This window comes from Thermobia domestica, chromosome 8 (assembly GCF_964235325.1).
Source record: "Thermobia domestica chromosome 8, izTheDome1.hap1.1, whole genome shotgun sequence".
NCBI lineage: Eukaryota > Metazoa > Arthropoda > Insecta > Zygentoma > Lepismatidae > Thermobia > Thermobia domestica.
In genome coordinates this window covers 256,511,690-256,527,362 of record NC_137461.1, presented here as the reverse complement: position 1 = coordinate 256,527,362, position 15,673 = coordinate 256,511,690, and the positions used below count along the sequence as shown (strand labels likewise).

General features: G+C 36.2%; 1 protein-coding gene across 2 annotated transcripts in view; it reads left to right on the top strand.

The window, feature by feature from the left end:
• Positions 1-13,068, top strand: part of LOC145693561 (S-formylglutathione hydrolase) — a 56,781-nt gene extending 43,713 nt beyond the window's left edge. For both annotated transcript variants that reach the window (XM_081769652.1, XM_081769651.1), the window contains 2 exons: positions 3,914-4,136; positions 12,782-13,068. In XM_081769652.1, the coding sequence (XP_081625778.1) occupies positions 3,914-4,136; positions 12,782-12,964 (406 nt within the window). In that variant the 3' untranslated portion in view covers positions 12,965-13,068. The remainder of the gene's footprint in view (positions 1-3,913; positions 4,137-12,781) is intronic.
• Positions 13,069-15,673: the final 2,605 nt, after the last annotated feature.

Sequence of the window (15,673 nt, the reverse complement as noted above, 5' to 3'; positions counted from 1 at the left end):
AAAAAAAAAATCACAAACTGTAAGATCGGGAGATCTTGGGGGCCACCTTAAGAGCACATTGCCCAACCCACCAGTTCGCCATTTTGCAAGCTGTTATTACCCTGCCACCTGGCGAGTCACAACGGAACGTGTAATGACATAAACAAAACTTTAAAGTATGCTCTTTCGATTTGTTAGTACAAATAGGTGGGCATTAAATATTTGAAGTTATAAGACTTTAAAATCTGATGAATCATTTGTAATAACCTTGTACTTTTACGCCTAATATGATATATACAAAGAGTGTATTATCCCCACGTTAACACCATCTGAATGCATTTCTGTTCCATTCAGCTATTTTTTTCGTCTTTGTTCTCCATACTTACAGTCCAAACTATTATAGTTTTTCTGCTTCGTTCTTTCTTTTATCCTCGTGAGACACAAGACTCCATACGAAACGTTTTATGATTCCGTTCCTTAATTCTTCGATTAAGATCAGACAATATGCAACATACTCAAGAATTTTAACAATCATTTCCGTGCACTTTCAAGCTTTCGACTTTCCTCTAGAGTCTTGTTCACAGAGGATAAAAATACAAACTAAAGTGATTAAAAACATCAAAGTAAATATAAAGAAACGGACTAAATCTACTTACTTTGACGGGCTCAAGTTGTGTGTTTGCACTTCACTGCCATTTGATGTGTGACAGGCAGCAATCAACAATGTGTGTCTGCACTGCTTGAACCTTCTGAGTTCATTCCTTCTTATTTCCTTTATGCTTTTATCACTTGTACCCCTATTGTATTCTATATTTTACCCTACTTCCAACAAGGCTCTAGAGGAGAGAGGTGAAAGCTTGAAGGTACAATCCGCGGCAAAAAACCTGCAACATGAGGATGTAAGTTTATTGTGAAACTACGCCTAACAGCACAGGGAATGAACATAACGTCTAAGTGGAACGAATCACGCCAGGATAAGCCTCGGCCTCCTCCCGTGCACAGTTATTTTGGAGCAAAAGATTTCGTCATTTCACAATAAACTTATATGCTCATGTTGCAGGTTTTTTGCCGCGGATTGTACAAGGAATTTTCACAAATCCAAATTTAAAGTAAATAAAATGATTCAACCAAATAACAAGTACATAGATAAATAAAAATACTGGGAATCGTGGGACATTCAATTCAAAATAGTAATATTTGAAAAAGTACTGGACCAAATACAATTTAGCAAAGACCATAACTTTATAGTTTGCAAGACCGTATAATTATCTGTAACTCTTCGGTAACTGTCTCAAACATCCACACTCAAATAACAAAGTAATTTGAAGGGTGATGGGGAAAAGTTGAGGCAAAGAGTGGTGCGAAAAGGTTCGTATTCATGTACTACAATAAAAAAAAGGATTACTCTGTTAATTTATAACTATGGAGCTAGTGTATGTTTGTGACTTTCTTATTTCGCTATCCGTACAAGTTATTAACTTTAAAGTCGCAGCTTTATGGTCAAGTCGATTATATCACTGAGTTTGTTATATGCCGAAAAATTGTATTAGATATTAAAAAAAAAGGTGGCCAGAAAGTCCTTTTACAGCTCCAGTGTACTCCTTGAAATTCCAAGTTCTTCAGAATACTTTCTGGTCAACTTGCTGGGTGAACGCAACACGGATGTACTAACTTCTGCAATTATTTCCTTGAGGAGGATCAGAACAAGAGGCATCCAAAACACTTCCCAGTCAAAAAGCTTTCTGACCAAAGTCTGACGACTTAGTGGCTTCTTACCGAATATTTCACGAAACCTATCCATTACGTGTAGTATATTTTCGTTGTTGTGCTTCCATAAACGGACACTTGCACACTTGCCAGTAAACGCTCCTCCAAAGTGAAGTCACTGGTGTATCTGCTATTGTTCACTAAACACGGAAAGGTGAGATAATAAACTGGTCAACGCATTCACGTGGCAATTAACGTGAGGAGCACTATTGCCATATCAGTGATCAGGATGAAATGTTCAAATTTTAAATATCTTAACATCTTACATTATTACCCGCATTTAGTTCAGATGTAAATGGACTTTCAGGCCACCCTGTAGTATCAATACTTACAGCACATGCTAAACCAAAATGGCACGGATATAAGTTTGAATTTGCCTATTATAAATTTAAATTTTAAACAGTTTAAATTGTTATGAATAATTAACTGTATTGGAGCCAGACATATTACACTTTATTTTCATGTTATAAAATTGGCTATAATATAAACATTAAATAGTAAAGTTTGTATTAAATATAAATATGAGTCTTAAACTCTAGCTTATCCGACTTATCAGTACTTATCCGGTTGTCATGTTGTTAGTGTGTCATTTTTGCTCCGTTTGTGAATTTAGTGAGATGATAGAGAATATCTTTGTGGAATAATAGTTGGAAGGATATTTTAATCATGTAGATTTAGAGCACTACAAGGGGATAAATACAACATAGTGGAAATATGTAATTTTTCTTTCTATGTTTAATATTGATTAGGCAGTCTTGTATGAATTAGCGTTACATACTATTTTAAGCGGTTTTTTGTAAATATGTAGATCTCCTTGTAAGTGTTTCGCACGCTTTCTAAATGCTAAGGTAAGTAACCTCTCGAAGTCCACCGTCAACAGCACTGTCCTCATTATAACTAATTAAATTGAGGAGTTTGAAATTGAGTAAGGGTAAAAGGGTTTGAGGATGTGTTTGTTGAAAATGTCCATCGCTGTTTTTGGGGACTTCATAGTGTAGTTGTTAAAGCGTTGAATTCACGTCCGCGTGGTCCTGGGTTCGATTTTCGGCCGGTGCATCTAGTTTTCGGCGTCCATCCAGCATCAAGAGGCAAGCTGGGAGTCGCGTGAATTAAAGACGTGAGAACCACTAGGTCCAGAACGCTCTTGATACTGCTGTTAGAGATAGAGCGACGTAACGCACTGACCATGTGTCCATTGTTTGGCTGGGCGCAGTTCAGGCAGTCGCGAGCAGATAGCGTTGGTGCACCTTAGGCCCAAAAAGGGTTATCATGCCAGTGGTAAGTAGTCCATCGCTATTTAGGTGAAACTAGAATAAGCAAGCCATATTTCTATACGTATAATCCTTCAGATCATTTTTAAGTACCTTACTGAACTAAGCTTTGCTGTGTATTCAGCCAAAAGTAAGTTTTCATTATTGATGCGTCATGTCTCATAGTCGTTTTAAATTTCACTTTTCTAGGCGCTCTCTACCTACCACTTGCGAACTCTTGTGTTTCCATAATAAAAACATACTGATAGTGCACTAAAGAGCATCATCGAACCCGAAATTCACTCACAGTTTATCAGTGTTTGCGTTTGCAATGGCCTTATCGTGTATGTGAATCGTGGCATAAGTATATTCTTAATTTGGCATAAGTCAAATTTTCAGTATGTTTTTAGCTAGGAATTACGACTGTAGAACTGTTACTAAGAAAGTATTCTTGGCGCAAATTGTACACCCATTTCATTTGTAGGCGGTTAGTTCTGTAATCTAAGTAATCTTTGTAACAAAATGCTGTTTACAAAAGCAGACCGTTTAATCGTCGAATTGAGAATCGCTTAAACGTTGAGTTTCGTTTGTCAGTGGCATGACAATAAAAATATATAAAATATCAACGTATTTTAGATCTGGCGACGAAGCGCGTACTTCTGTAATTCAAGGAGAGTTTTCTTTTTATGTAATTATTTATTTACATAGTACAAGATTTCACGCTGCCCACACATTTAACTGAATTATAGAAGATGGTCGTAACTTCTAAAAGGTTGAAAAATAGTATTAAAGAGACTGTTTCTGAATGTGCACGATTGGAATGTGCGAAAAGGTAGTAAAAAGTATAAAAATTCTCACAATATAACAATTAGTATAGTTACAAATGAAGACTAACAAATTAATTGATATACTTACAGTATGGGTGGACATGGTGCTTTGATATGTGCTTTAAAGAATCCAGGCAAGTACTTGTCTGTATCAGCATTCGCCCCTATTTGTCATCCGACAAGCTGTGCGTGGGGAAAGAAGGCTTTTGGAGGATACTTGGGAACTGAGAACCCTGATGGCTGGAAGGACTATGATGCTACGGAACTAGTCAAGAAATACAACGGACCTCCTCTGGAAATATTAATTGATCAGGTAAAAACTTTCAATATTTCACGATAGGATGTAATTTCCTAAAGTAGTTTCATATATATTGTCGCATGCCATATGTAATAGTTTCCCTAAGAGACTAGCATCTGACATAGTCGGTTTTTGGCGTGCACACTGTATAAATCTAACTTAAGGCCATTAGTAATTTAATTTTCAGTAATTTCAGTTCATAGCGCATCATGAAGAATTTCTACTCATAGACAGAAGATAAATATGTAGTTTATTCCGAATAACATAAAATAATGTAAATGTAATCCTTATGTTCCCAATTGCACTTTGTTTTTTAATCTTTAGTGTGTAAATTCGAGTAGTTTAGAGTTCATTTCGTAGATTTAATGTTCAGATTATATGACTGAGTAGGTGGGAGACGTATAACTCTATGGCCTATAGAACCCAGAGGTTCAATGCCACATTCACAAAAGCTCTCCATTGACTTCTTTAGTCAACTGGATTCAGTTTCTACTTTGTATTTTTATCCTGTGAGATCCATCTTAATATTGTCCTCCCATCTGCGCCTATATTTTCTTAGTGGCTGTTTTCCAATTGGATTTCCAGTTAAAACTTTGTAAGTGTTCCTACTTCCTTCCAATTTGGCTTCATGACCTGCCCACCTGAGCGTCCTAGATTTGATGGTCGTAACACTCTTTGGTAAACGGTATAAATTAGGTAGGTCCTCGTTATAAAGCTTCTCCCATTCCCATTCTTTTTGGATGTGAATACTCGCCTCAGGATTTTATTCGTAAATACTTGTAGTGTACGTTCTTCTTTTAGAATAAGTTACTATGTTTTGTAACCATACAGCACAACGGGTATGATTGTCGTTTTATATATTTTAAGCTTCAAATTCCTTAACTGGATTCGCGAAGACAAGATTTTCAGCTGAATAATAACACGAATTCCTTGTTTTCAGTCTGCATATAATTTCTTCATGAATAGGTTTCGATCTGTTAATATTAATCCTAGATATTTGAAAGTATACACTTTATCAAAAGTATTATTTGATATTTTAACGCATCCATAATTCGCCGTATTACGATCCCGGTGCACTTCCATGTATTTAGTTTCTCTGCATTTACTTCTAAATCCATGTCCCTGCAAGCGTTTAATAAGACCTCAGCATTTCTTTCTATTCTCCTATGATCCCCTATTAAATTTACATCATCATCATCAGCGTATGCCATAACAGCGTGAATACCATTCAGTTCTAGGTCCTGGTTGCTGTCTTTGACTTTCCTTATAGCGTACTCCAGGACAAAGTTTAATAATAATGGCGACAACGCATCGTCTTGTTTCAGGTCAATCTCGACGTGAAAGCTCGTAGACAAGAAATTTCCCAACCGAACTTTGCTTTGGGATGCATTTAAATATATATTAATTAATCTAAGTACCTTTTTCGGTATTCCAAATTCTGTAAAAATGATGTACATTGTTTCCCTTCAAACCGACTCGTAGGTCTTTCTAAAATAGCTTATAATTGATGTACCGGAGTATTGTGTTTTCATTTCTTTTCGAGTATTTGTCGAACGGTAAATATATGGTCGATAGTTGATCGATTTCGTCTAAATCCGCACTGATAATCACCAATAATTTCATCTGTGTATGAGGTCAATCTTGATAACAATGTTTGAGAGGATTTTATAGCATATTGACAGAAGAGAAATGCCTCGTCAGTTTTGTCCCTTTCTTGTGAATTGGAACAATGATTGATTCTTTTAACACTTGTAGCAATTCCTTCTTGTTCCAGATAAGGAGAATGATTTTATTTATCTTGTTCAGCAATTTTTCCCCTCCAGCTGAAATTAACTCAGCCGGCATTTCGTCTACACCCGAACTTTAATTTCTTTATAGCGATATCTACTTCTATTCGGTTAGGTTCTGGAATATAATGGTTTTGCTGTGTGCATTTCCCTTTCTCCACGAACATTGGTTTTTGACTGCTTGTTAAGCAAATCGTCAAAGAAATCTTTACATCTATTTAAGATGCTGTCTGTATCAATGAGAACTCTTCCGTCGGCTTTCTTTAATATATAAGCGCAAGGTTGATATCCTTTCTTAAATTTGTTGATCCCCTTATACATGTCCCGAATGTTTTTGTTTTTACTATTATCTTCAAAATCCTTAATTTTAGCTTTCAAAAATCGCGTTTCTTTGTTCTGATGGTTTTCGAAGTTTTCCACCTGATGATTGCGAAATTTTGTGTAGTTATTTCATTTTGTAGCCAACGCAATTTCGCCTGTTCTCTCTTCTCTGTTAGTTTAATGCATTTCTGGTCGAACCATGGTTTGTTCCTACGTATTTCCGCGTTCCCCAGTTTTTCTTTTGCTAAAATTTTAATGGTATCTCTGATGTTAATCCAAGTATCCTCAACATTAGTGCACTCCGAATCTTCTAACACCGAGAATCTGTTCGAAACTTCAATCTGGTATTCCCTTCTTACCTGGCTCTCCTCTAATTTTTCAGATGGTGAATATTTCCTTTATTCAACGATAATCTCCCTCTCATTGTGCCTGCTACCAGTAGTGATCAGTGTCACAGTCAGGTGACACGAACATCAGTTATGCTAGATTGTCTTCTATCTACTAAAACATGATCAATTTGATTGTGTTTTTCCATCTGGTGAGGCCCAAGTACATTTATGAACGTCGCGATGTGGGAATTTTTGTACTCTTCACAACGTTTTTGGATGTTGGAAAGTTCACGAGTCTAACACCGTTGTCATTACTTTCCTTATCCATACTTTTGTTCCCTATAATCGGTTTTGAAATATCCTCTCGTCCTCCTTCGCATTGAAATCCCCTAATAGAATTTTCATATGGTATCGTGGAAGTTCCATATCTTCGTAAAAACTGTCTTTTATATCGTTATCTTTATCTTCTGTTGAGGCGTGTACATTTAAAACAATAATATTAGACCACTTAACCTTAAGAGTAATAAAAGAATGTCTATCATTAACAAACTGAACTCGTTAATTCCTAATATTATTCGTTTGTGAGCGAAAAACCCTGTTCCTAATTGGTGATTTTTATTTCCTTCCCCGTAAAAGAACATAAAATTTCCGTCCACCCCCACCCCACCCAACTTCCTGAACTTCTACTAGGTCCGTCCTATATTTCTCTAATTCAGTCGTTACGGATTTTAACGCGCGTGCCGTATTAAGATTTATAATATTCCATGTTCCAAATCTCATGTTCATTTTATTTTGGTGAGATCGTTCTAATTTATCAGTCCTGGTCCGATGTTGGTCCTGGTGAATGTTTTTGAACAGTTATTTATTTATTTATTTATTTATTACAAGAAGAGGTTGTTAGCCTCACACCAAACCCTAAGCTGGAGGACCACTCCTTGTTGTCTGTCCGCGACTGCTTATTCAATATATTCGCAGCTAACCTCTATATCTAGAGGTCTTCTCGATCCGCAACCTGAGGGCGCGCCATGCTGTGGTGACAGAAACCCACATTTCACGGTTTCTGTTCCAGAACACTGTTCCGTACGCATCCCAGCTGAAGGTGTTAGTTTTTTGCTGTCATGATGTTTCTACTGCATTGATTGCTGCTTCCTCATCGGATCATGATAGTGGAGCCAGGTCTCATCCAGTAACAAGCCTAGGCATGAAATCTTCGGGATTATGATGTTGCAGAAGCTCCCTACACACGACTTTGTTTTTGCTCTGCAGACAAAAGTTTTGGAACCAATCTTCTACTGATCTTCCCCAATTGTAAGTAGTTGTGCACGATGCGCTGCAGGGTTTTTCTGGTTAGTCTTGTGGCAGCCTCCATTTCAGAGAATGTAATACATTTGTTTTCTCGAATGGTCCTCTTTACCGCGGTAATGATGACTGATGTTATCACTGTCACTTTGTTCCAGAACTGCTTCTCTTTTTTGTCGAGATGCTATCTAATTTTCAGCCTTCTTCCCAGTTGTTCATTGTTTCCAGCGACGGTGCATATTCTCCACAGTCTGCCACAAATCGCGTGTGGATTTCAGCAGCGTCCATGCCCTCTTTTCACAGGAACCAGAATCACTTTTAATGTTGTCCGTTAGTTGCGTTCACAGAGTTGCAAGAAATGGGCTGCAGATGGCGCTGCTGTTGTCTGAGTTGCCAGTGACGGTCTCAGCTGATAGAGGTCCTAGATGCCTGTGACTGCCTTGCTAATTTCTGTGGTCCATTGCACCTCAACGAGAAAAAAAATGTGAATCATTATATTACGCCCACCATATATGTATGTGCTTTGTTAGAAGGGTGGATGCGGCCGCCCTAGCTTTTCAGTATATAAAGAACGAGATGCTTCGCTCTAGGAACATTTTTTTGTAGAATTTTGAGAGGCAATTAGGTTTCTTCTTTTGGGTTCCGTGTAAGGGATGGGGCTCTCTGATACAGCAAACAGTCAAAGGATGACCAGTTTTCAGTAGGATGCTTGTAACATAGGATGGTTTAGGTGAATGGACAAGTGAGTCCATTGGAATTATTTTAACGTTTCCCTTCAAGAAACGCCTTTCTGACTTAAAGAAAGAACTGTATGTTTCTACCTTGGTAGGTGTAGCCTTATATACTTGTTTTAGCTAAGATGATTTTGAAATGTTCGTATTAACGTCTATTCTGGATGTTACATTTTTATATAGATTCTGGTCTTGGATGAGATCAGAGGTTAGATCTCTTGCTTTGGAATCCCGGGATCCCTTTGATGTCTAGACGTTTGAAGCCAGACGGATCGAGTTCGAGTTTTGGTTCCACTCTCAAGTAGGAGAGGACTGGACCAGATTGTTGCTGTTTTTACTTTTGTGTCTGGATCTTGAATGGAGATCATACAGTCTTATTTTTGAAGCTATACGTAATACTGGCACACTTTATCCTTGTAAATATTAGATTACTTAGAATTGTTTTATGGTGTGTTGACTGTATTCCAGCATCACGCGAGTAGGAGTAGGCCAGGTGTCCTACACATGAAGATACATTTTAAGAAATTAATTACATTCACAACGCTTGTAAATGAATGTGTCTAGTGATGTCTACAGAACCTTGATCTTAGAGAAATTTAGTATTGAATTAGAGAAAGAACTTTTAGAAACCTTATTTAGGCGCATAAGGAGATATGGAAATATTGAGCGCAGGATAACAATAAAAGCAAAGTTTCCATGCTTTCTGCTTTAAAGATATTTATTAAGAGGAATTGATGAGTTTATTTGATTTAATGACAGATATGAACTTTGAACCTGCTAATTTGTAAGAATTCCATAGACTCTTATACTAGAAGTTTAAGGATTCCTTGTGGGTCAATAAGGGATGTTTGATGGCCTTCACACAGAGCCAGAATATTCCATTGCTCTGATTCACCTCTTTTAATGAGTTGGTTTTGAGTTTAACGTCCCTTTCAGCAGTGTGTCTATACGAGACGGGACCTACTGATTAACGTGGAATCCTAACCATATGAGCTCCCGTCGGCAATCGAACCCGGATCTCCCACACCAAAGGTGCGTATGCTAACCGCTTGCCACGAAGGAGCTCGATTTACCTCTTTTAATTAAGTGCAATATGCAATTTGGATGAGTACTGATATTAGGTACTATTGAATGTGTTTTATTCTCTATCTTTCTTGGAAGTAAGTTAAAGGAATAAGGGAAAAAAGGGATAGGAACTAATATTCAGAATAAGGATATTTATAAGAGATAACACTATTTTTGTTAGAGCATAGTGATGGCTAGTTCAGTAGACTTTTTTATTTATTTATTTATTTTAGATATATTGCACCACTAATGTTTATTATGTGTCCTGGGATTCCTGTTTTGATGCTTTGTTTCCTTTTTATAATTGGGATACTAGGAAAACAAGCAGTCTGTATGTCACCCTATCCTGGAATGTTATATAACATTGCTTAATTGATTTGTAATGTTGGTTGCAGACATACAAGAGGAACAACGAGAATTCCTTACAATAAACTACTAGTGTCATTGTGTCACTAGTAAACAATCACGCTGATAGATGTCACTACTTGCGAGATGTGTACAACAGTCCTTGAATAATTCACAGAGTAAACTAAAAAGTGCATGACTGGACCAGGACTCAAACCCAAGATCTTCGGCATACCATGCCGATGCGTTAACCACTACGCTACCCAGTCCACTCCCAGAACAGCCACTTTCCCAGTCTTCTGTGTTCTTCCATTCAGACCACATGGCTTGTACCACAACTTAGCTGTTATGCTTGGGCAATCCAGTGTCCATGGTCAGAATACCGTTAATGGTTGTATTATAATTATAGTAATAAAGGGAGGAAACAACTGATTGAAAAATTACGTAAAAATATGGCATGGAGTTTGGGGGTAGTTAGTGCGCAAACACAATCAATCAATTTTAATCTGAGTATGTAGCGGACTGAAGACTTGGGCGCAATAACTAGTTATTTCAGTAACCACTCCCATTCCATTCATCTGTCTGACACTAACTAAAGAATGCTGACTCGTAAAGATTTTTTACATGATTTTTACTTTAGTCGTTTTTTTCAACAAGACACTAATGTCAAAGCCACTGTTTTAACAATTGGTTACTACTCAAAACTTGAACATAAGAATTTTACATGAACAAAACAATAGAAGACTTTAATTATTTACAATTTGAAATCCTGCATGTTGCAAGTCTTCGTTCCACTTCACTTTAGTTGCCGATTACACACCGACAAACTACTTCAATTTTGATCTATAAGCATAACCAGAAAATTGAGTTACCTGTTCAATTTAATAGTAGGAGTCTCCGGATACATAAAAGTGTTGATTTAAAATGACAATGCAAACCGACATACAAGACCAAATTATTACCTTAAAGCGTAGTTTGTTTTTTCCTCGGGTATATTTCGCTTGCACAAATGCTGGGAACATCTTCGCAACTCCATTTTTTAGAAGTTTTAATTAATACTACCTTGTTACATCTTGGCTACAATAAATTTCTGGAAGGTGACCCGAGGATGTTTGTAGCATTTGTGCAAAACAAATTATAACCGAAAAAAGGAAATTACGTTATTCCTTTAGGAAATACAGTAAACCCTCCATTTAACAGAATAATTAGGGTAAAAAAATGTCCGTAAAGTCGCGAATTGTTATGAGCAGTGCTTAAAATAGGATATTACATGGAAATTGAATGTGAAATGTAAATGTAAAATATTTAATACTATATTAATAATGATAATTAAAAAAAAAAAAATCATTGCAACTGTGTATTTAGAAGGAGAAAAAATACCTCAAGCTTCTTTTAGTTGTTTTTCCGTTGAATGTTCTTTCGTAATAATCAAAGATCTAATCTGCTTGAAATGTTCATAATAAACCAACACACTCTGATCTAAAAATCTGTCTAGCATGTGATGATGTCCATATGGACTCTTGCTTCTGATAATTACAACCAGACACGATTGATTCTACTTCATCATCAGCTTCATTCTCATCATCCTCCTTTATACCATTTTCTACTATCTCTTCCTGGCTAATAGTTTGGTAGCTTGGATCACCCTTGTCCATGTTTTGCACTGTTCAGTAGCAACTACTTCTGTACGGCTACCGTTGATTCGAGCTCCGTTAAATCGTCGGTTTACTGTAATTTGATTCTTTCCTTTTCAAGCATAGAGTATGGGTAAAAATGCATTCATTGACGTAGTATGGCAAGAAGTAACGAGGGACGTTTTTAAAGTAAGGTTCGTTTTATATTTAAAAAGAAAAAAAAAACTATTAAACATTTCGAGTATATTATACTTTTATGAGATTCTACAGCTACTTTTCAGTTAATTTCCGGTCATGTTGAAACATTCGTCTTATCGAGAGACAAATTCTTGCAAACTCAAGTCATAAAAGTTTTCCGCCTAAGAGGCCAACTTTTTTCAATACAATTTTGTAGAGGACAGGACGTGTTGCTTGCGAAAAATTGTCGAAAAGCATGAAAATGGTGAGTCGTCTGTTTTCACAAATCATGCTCTCTGCCGCACATACAAGAGGGATAGCTCGAACCAGTTCACCATCACCATTCTTTTGTCCTTCCTTAACCCTTTCAGATCCAATGTCCATTCCAATGGATATTTACTTTATCATGTTATTTCTATTTTTGTACTGGTATAGTTGAGAACATTTGGTACCGTAGGTACTAGATTTTACTATTAATTGTTTACAACTTGCCATGTGATGATTCCCTTTTCGATTCTCTAAAATAGAGAAATATTTCCTTCAACGATTAAAATAAAATCAAGTCTGGAAGTGTTAAACAGTCTGAGCCATGAACTTTGATCCAAACATTATGATAGATAGCATACATCTCGCAGATTTGGCGATAAATTTTTGCCAGTGTCACATTTTTTGGAGTCAGGAATCAAATTACAGATCTTATTTTACAGGTGACAGACCGCTTGATCATATTGTACTCTTCCATCACTCACTACAAAATTCTCACGCTGCCGACAATATTCCAAATGTCGTCTATTTACACGCAAAGAATGCCGGGAGACACTGTGCATACGCGAAATTACGAATGCTCGCGCTTTACTTAGATATTGCCAAACGGACCTTATTTTAAAAGCGTCTATCCTAACGAACTGCTTTGTATCCTGTATTCAGTTTTATATATACTGTATATATATAAAGTAATATATTCTTTTTTAGGGCAAGGAAGATCAGTTTCTGAAGGATGGACAGCTTCTGCCAAATGACTTTGTGACTGCGTGTGCTGATGCTAAGATGCCAGTGATTTTACAAATGCAGGAAGGATATGACCACAGTTACTACTTTATTGCTTCTTTCATAGGAAAGCACATAGAACACCATATGAGATACTTGAAAGCTTAAATGAATTAAGTGCCAATACTAAGAACAAACAAAAAAAAAAAAAATGTATATTTTTGTATACAAACAATTGGTTATTAAAGTTGAAATTATTTGCAAATCATAAATCTGGTATTAATAAACTGTTAGCTTCCAAGGGAATTTTAAGAGTATCACAAACATAGGATGTGTAATTCTATTTTTCAGCGAAGCGGAATTACCTCTAGAAATAGAAAGGAAAACGATATTGTTTGTGGTCACATCACGTGAAAACTGTTGAACCGGTTGAAATTAATTTTAAAACAAAATACTTACGTCGAACTGATTGATCCCCATCCACTTTTAAGGGATTGGGAGGGGACAGATTCTTAAAATTAATTACGTAATAGGATGCATACGTAGCGTTAATTTCTCGTCGACATTTTGGGTGCTTTAATTAGTATAATTTCAATTTTTAATTTACAATTTCAGTAGCTTTTTTTTTTTTTCTCATTCGAAAAATGAAAATGAAATCTTTGAGTTTTACGTCCTACGTTATGCCGGTTAGGATAAAGGAGACGGTGATGATGAGAAATGAATGAAATGGTGGAATGAAGAAAGTGGGAGGAAACGGGAGAACCCCGAGGAAACCCACGCACACGGTGTTTGTCCACCACAAAGTTCACTTGGCGGGAGCAGAGTTGAACCCGGGACCCCATCGCTCTACCACTGAGCCACCGCGGCCCCTTTTCCTCATTCGAATTAACATTGTCTGTCTCATCACGGGGGGAAAAGGCTGAATTTTTGAACATAGTACGTAAATCGAATTGAGTTTTTTCGGATCAAAAGATCCAATATATTTCAATAAAAAAATGTTCTTCGACGCCTTACATCTGGAGAACTACATATAGTGTAGCCAAACCCAAACTATCACTTAACTCAGTATGATGTGCTTATTCTGTAGAAAATACGAAAACTCAATTTAGGTGCCGTTCAAAAATTTTGTGGCCCCTGATCCAAAAACATTATTGGCCAAGATCGCAATCTTTTGATACATGTTTTTGGATCATTCTTAAAATTCTTGTTATTATGTTACTTTGAAAAGTATCCTGGGGTTACTTTCGAAAAAAAAAAAAAAAAAAAAAAAAACACTATACCCTTTCAAATTAATATTTGAACATAGCACTTGAAATGCCCGTTCTTTCACGGGAAGATTTGGTTTATGAAAAAAGTATACTTAAACTCCCTTAGAATTTATATTTGAATCTAAATAAAATGATATAAATAATCCAACTAGACTCAAATGCTATGTTCAAACATTTATACATGAACTTTTCAGAAAAATTCAGACCGTTCTCGCGAAAATAAAAACCTTGCGCATATTTGGGACTCAAGTATACCAATAATTTCGATCAAGTATTATATTTGCTACGTTCATTCGTAATGTGCATAATTCTAAATACATTATATAATCATTAGGTTCGTCATTCGGAGAAGTGCAAGGAAATACTATTTCATTTTTTAACTTCCCACAAAAAGCAAAGTTATCGTTAGGAAATTAGGAAGGAGAGTTTGCAATTTACAATCCAAAGTAATAAATGGTATTTTTCATCTATGCAGTAGCGGTTACAGTTCATAATTTCGTATCAAAATGGCATAAGTAATTTAAAACTTTGAGTGATAGTTACCTTGAACGACTATGTGAGTTTGAAAACAGTGCATATTTTCGTTTTTAATTTTCAGTTTAGCTGGAAGAGTAAGTATGCAGTTGAATGTGTCATTTAAAGACGGGAAACATTCCAGTTTTTGTTAAAATGATGCATTATAGCTAATATCTACATATTCAAAAGACGCATCCATTAGGTAATAAGCTATACAACCATTAGGTGTTGAGAAGTATTGTATGGCATAATAAAGTTAAAACATATATAAGGGCAGCAGGAAGTTCGTTTTTATTTCCTCAAAATCAGCTAAACGGAATGTTTCCCTTCTTCAAATGATACGTTCAGTTTTAAGTGGGAAACTACATTCTTTGTATGTTCATTACTTGTGGTAGTGCAGAATGGTATCAAACGTCAGGAAATGTGAATAAAAATCACAGTAATAACTTCTAAGTCACTGGGGAAGACAGGAGGCTTTGTCGAAACTGTTTGACATTAGTTTATGGAAACTTATTTAATAGTTCCTGGTTACTAAGTATTAGATATTATGAGTCATTTTATTTCATTAAGTAGTTATAAACACTACAACGTCCTCATTGTTACTACTCCTGTTCTCGTGGAAAGGAAAGCCAGTCACAAGACAGAATCAATGAAAATACGCAAAATTGCAGTGTAGTCTCTCTCTTTCATGTCCTCGTACGTATTAGTGTGTTCAACAATGTCTGTTACATTAATTTGAATGAAAGGTGTGTTTTGTGGCGTAACAATAAAATTCGTCCAGAAGATACTTTAAAAAAATCATGATCAGAAAACAAATAAAACATGAACGTAGCACAACATCGGTACTACAAACAAATTGTAACATTCAAAACAAGAAAAGACAGAAGAAACGGTATCACAGAACATGAAATCTGTCTTAAAATGCTTCGGGATTCAGTTTGTTTCTCTTCTTCACTGAATGATTTTGTTTCTTCTTCTGTATGCATAAAAAAAGAACGAGTTCGAACTTGGACATGTGCGTTTGTAGGAAGAATTGACAAAATCAGTTTGCTTTGCGAATCTGTTCGCCATATTATCAATCCTAACATAATTT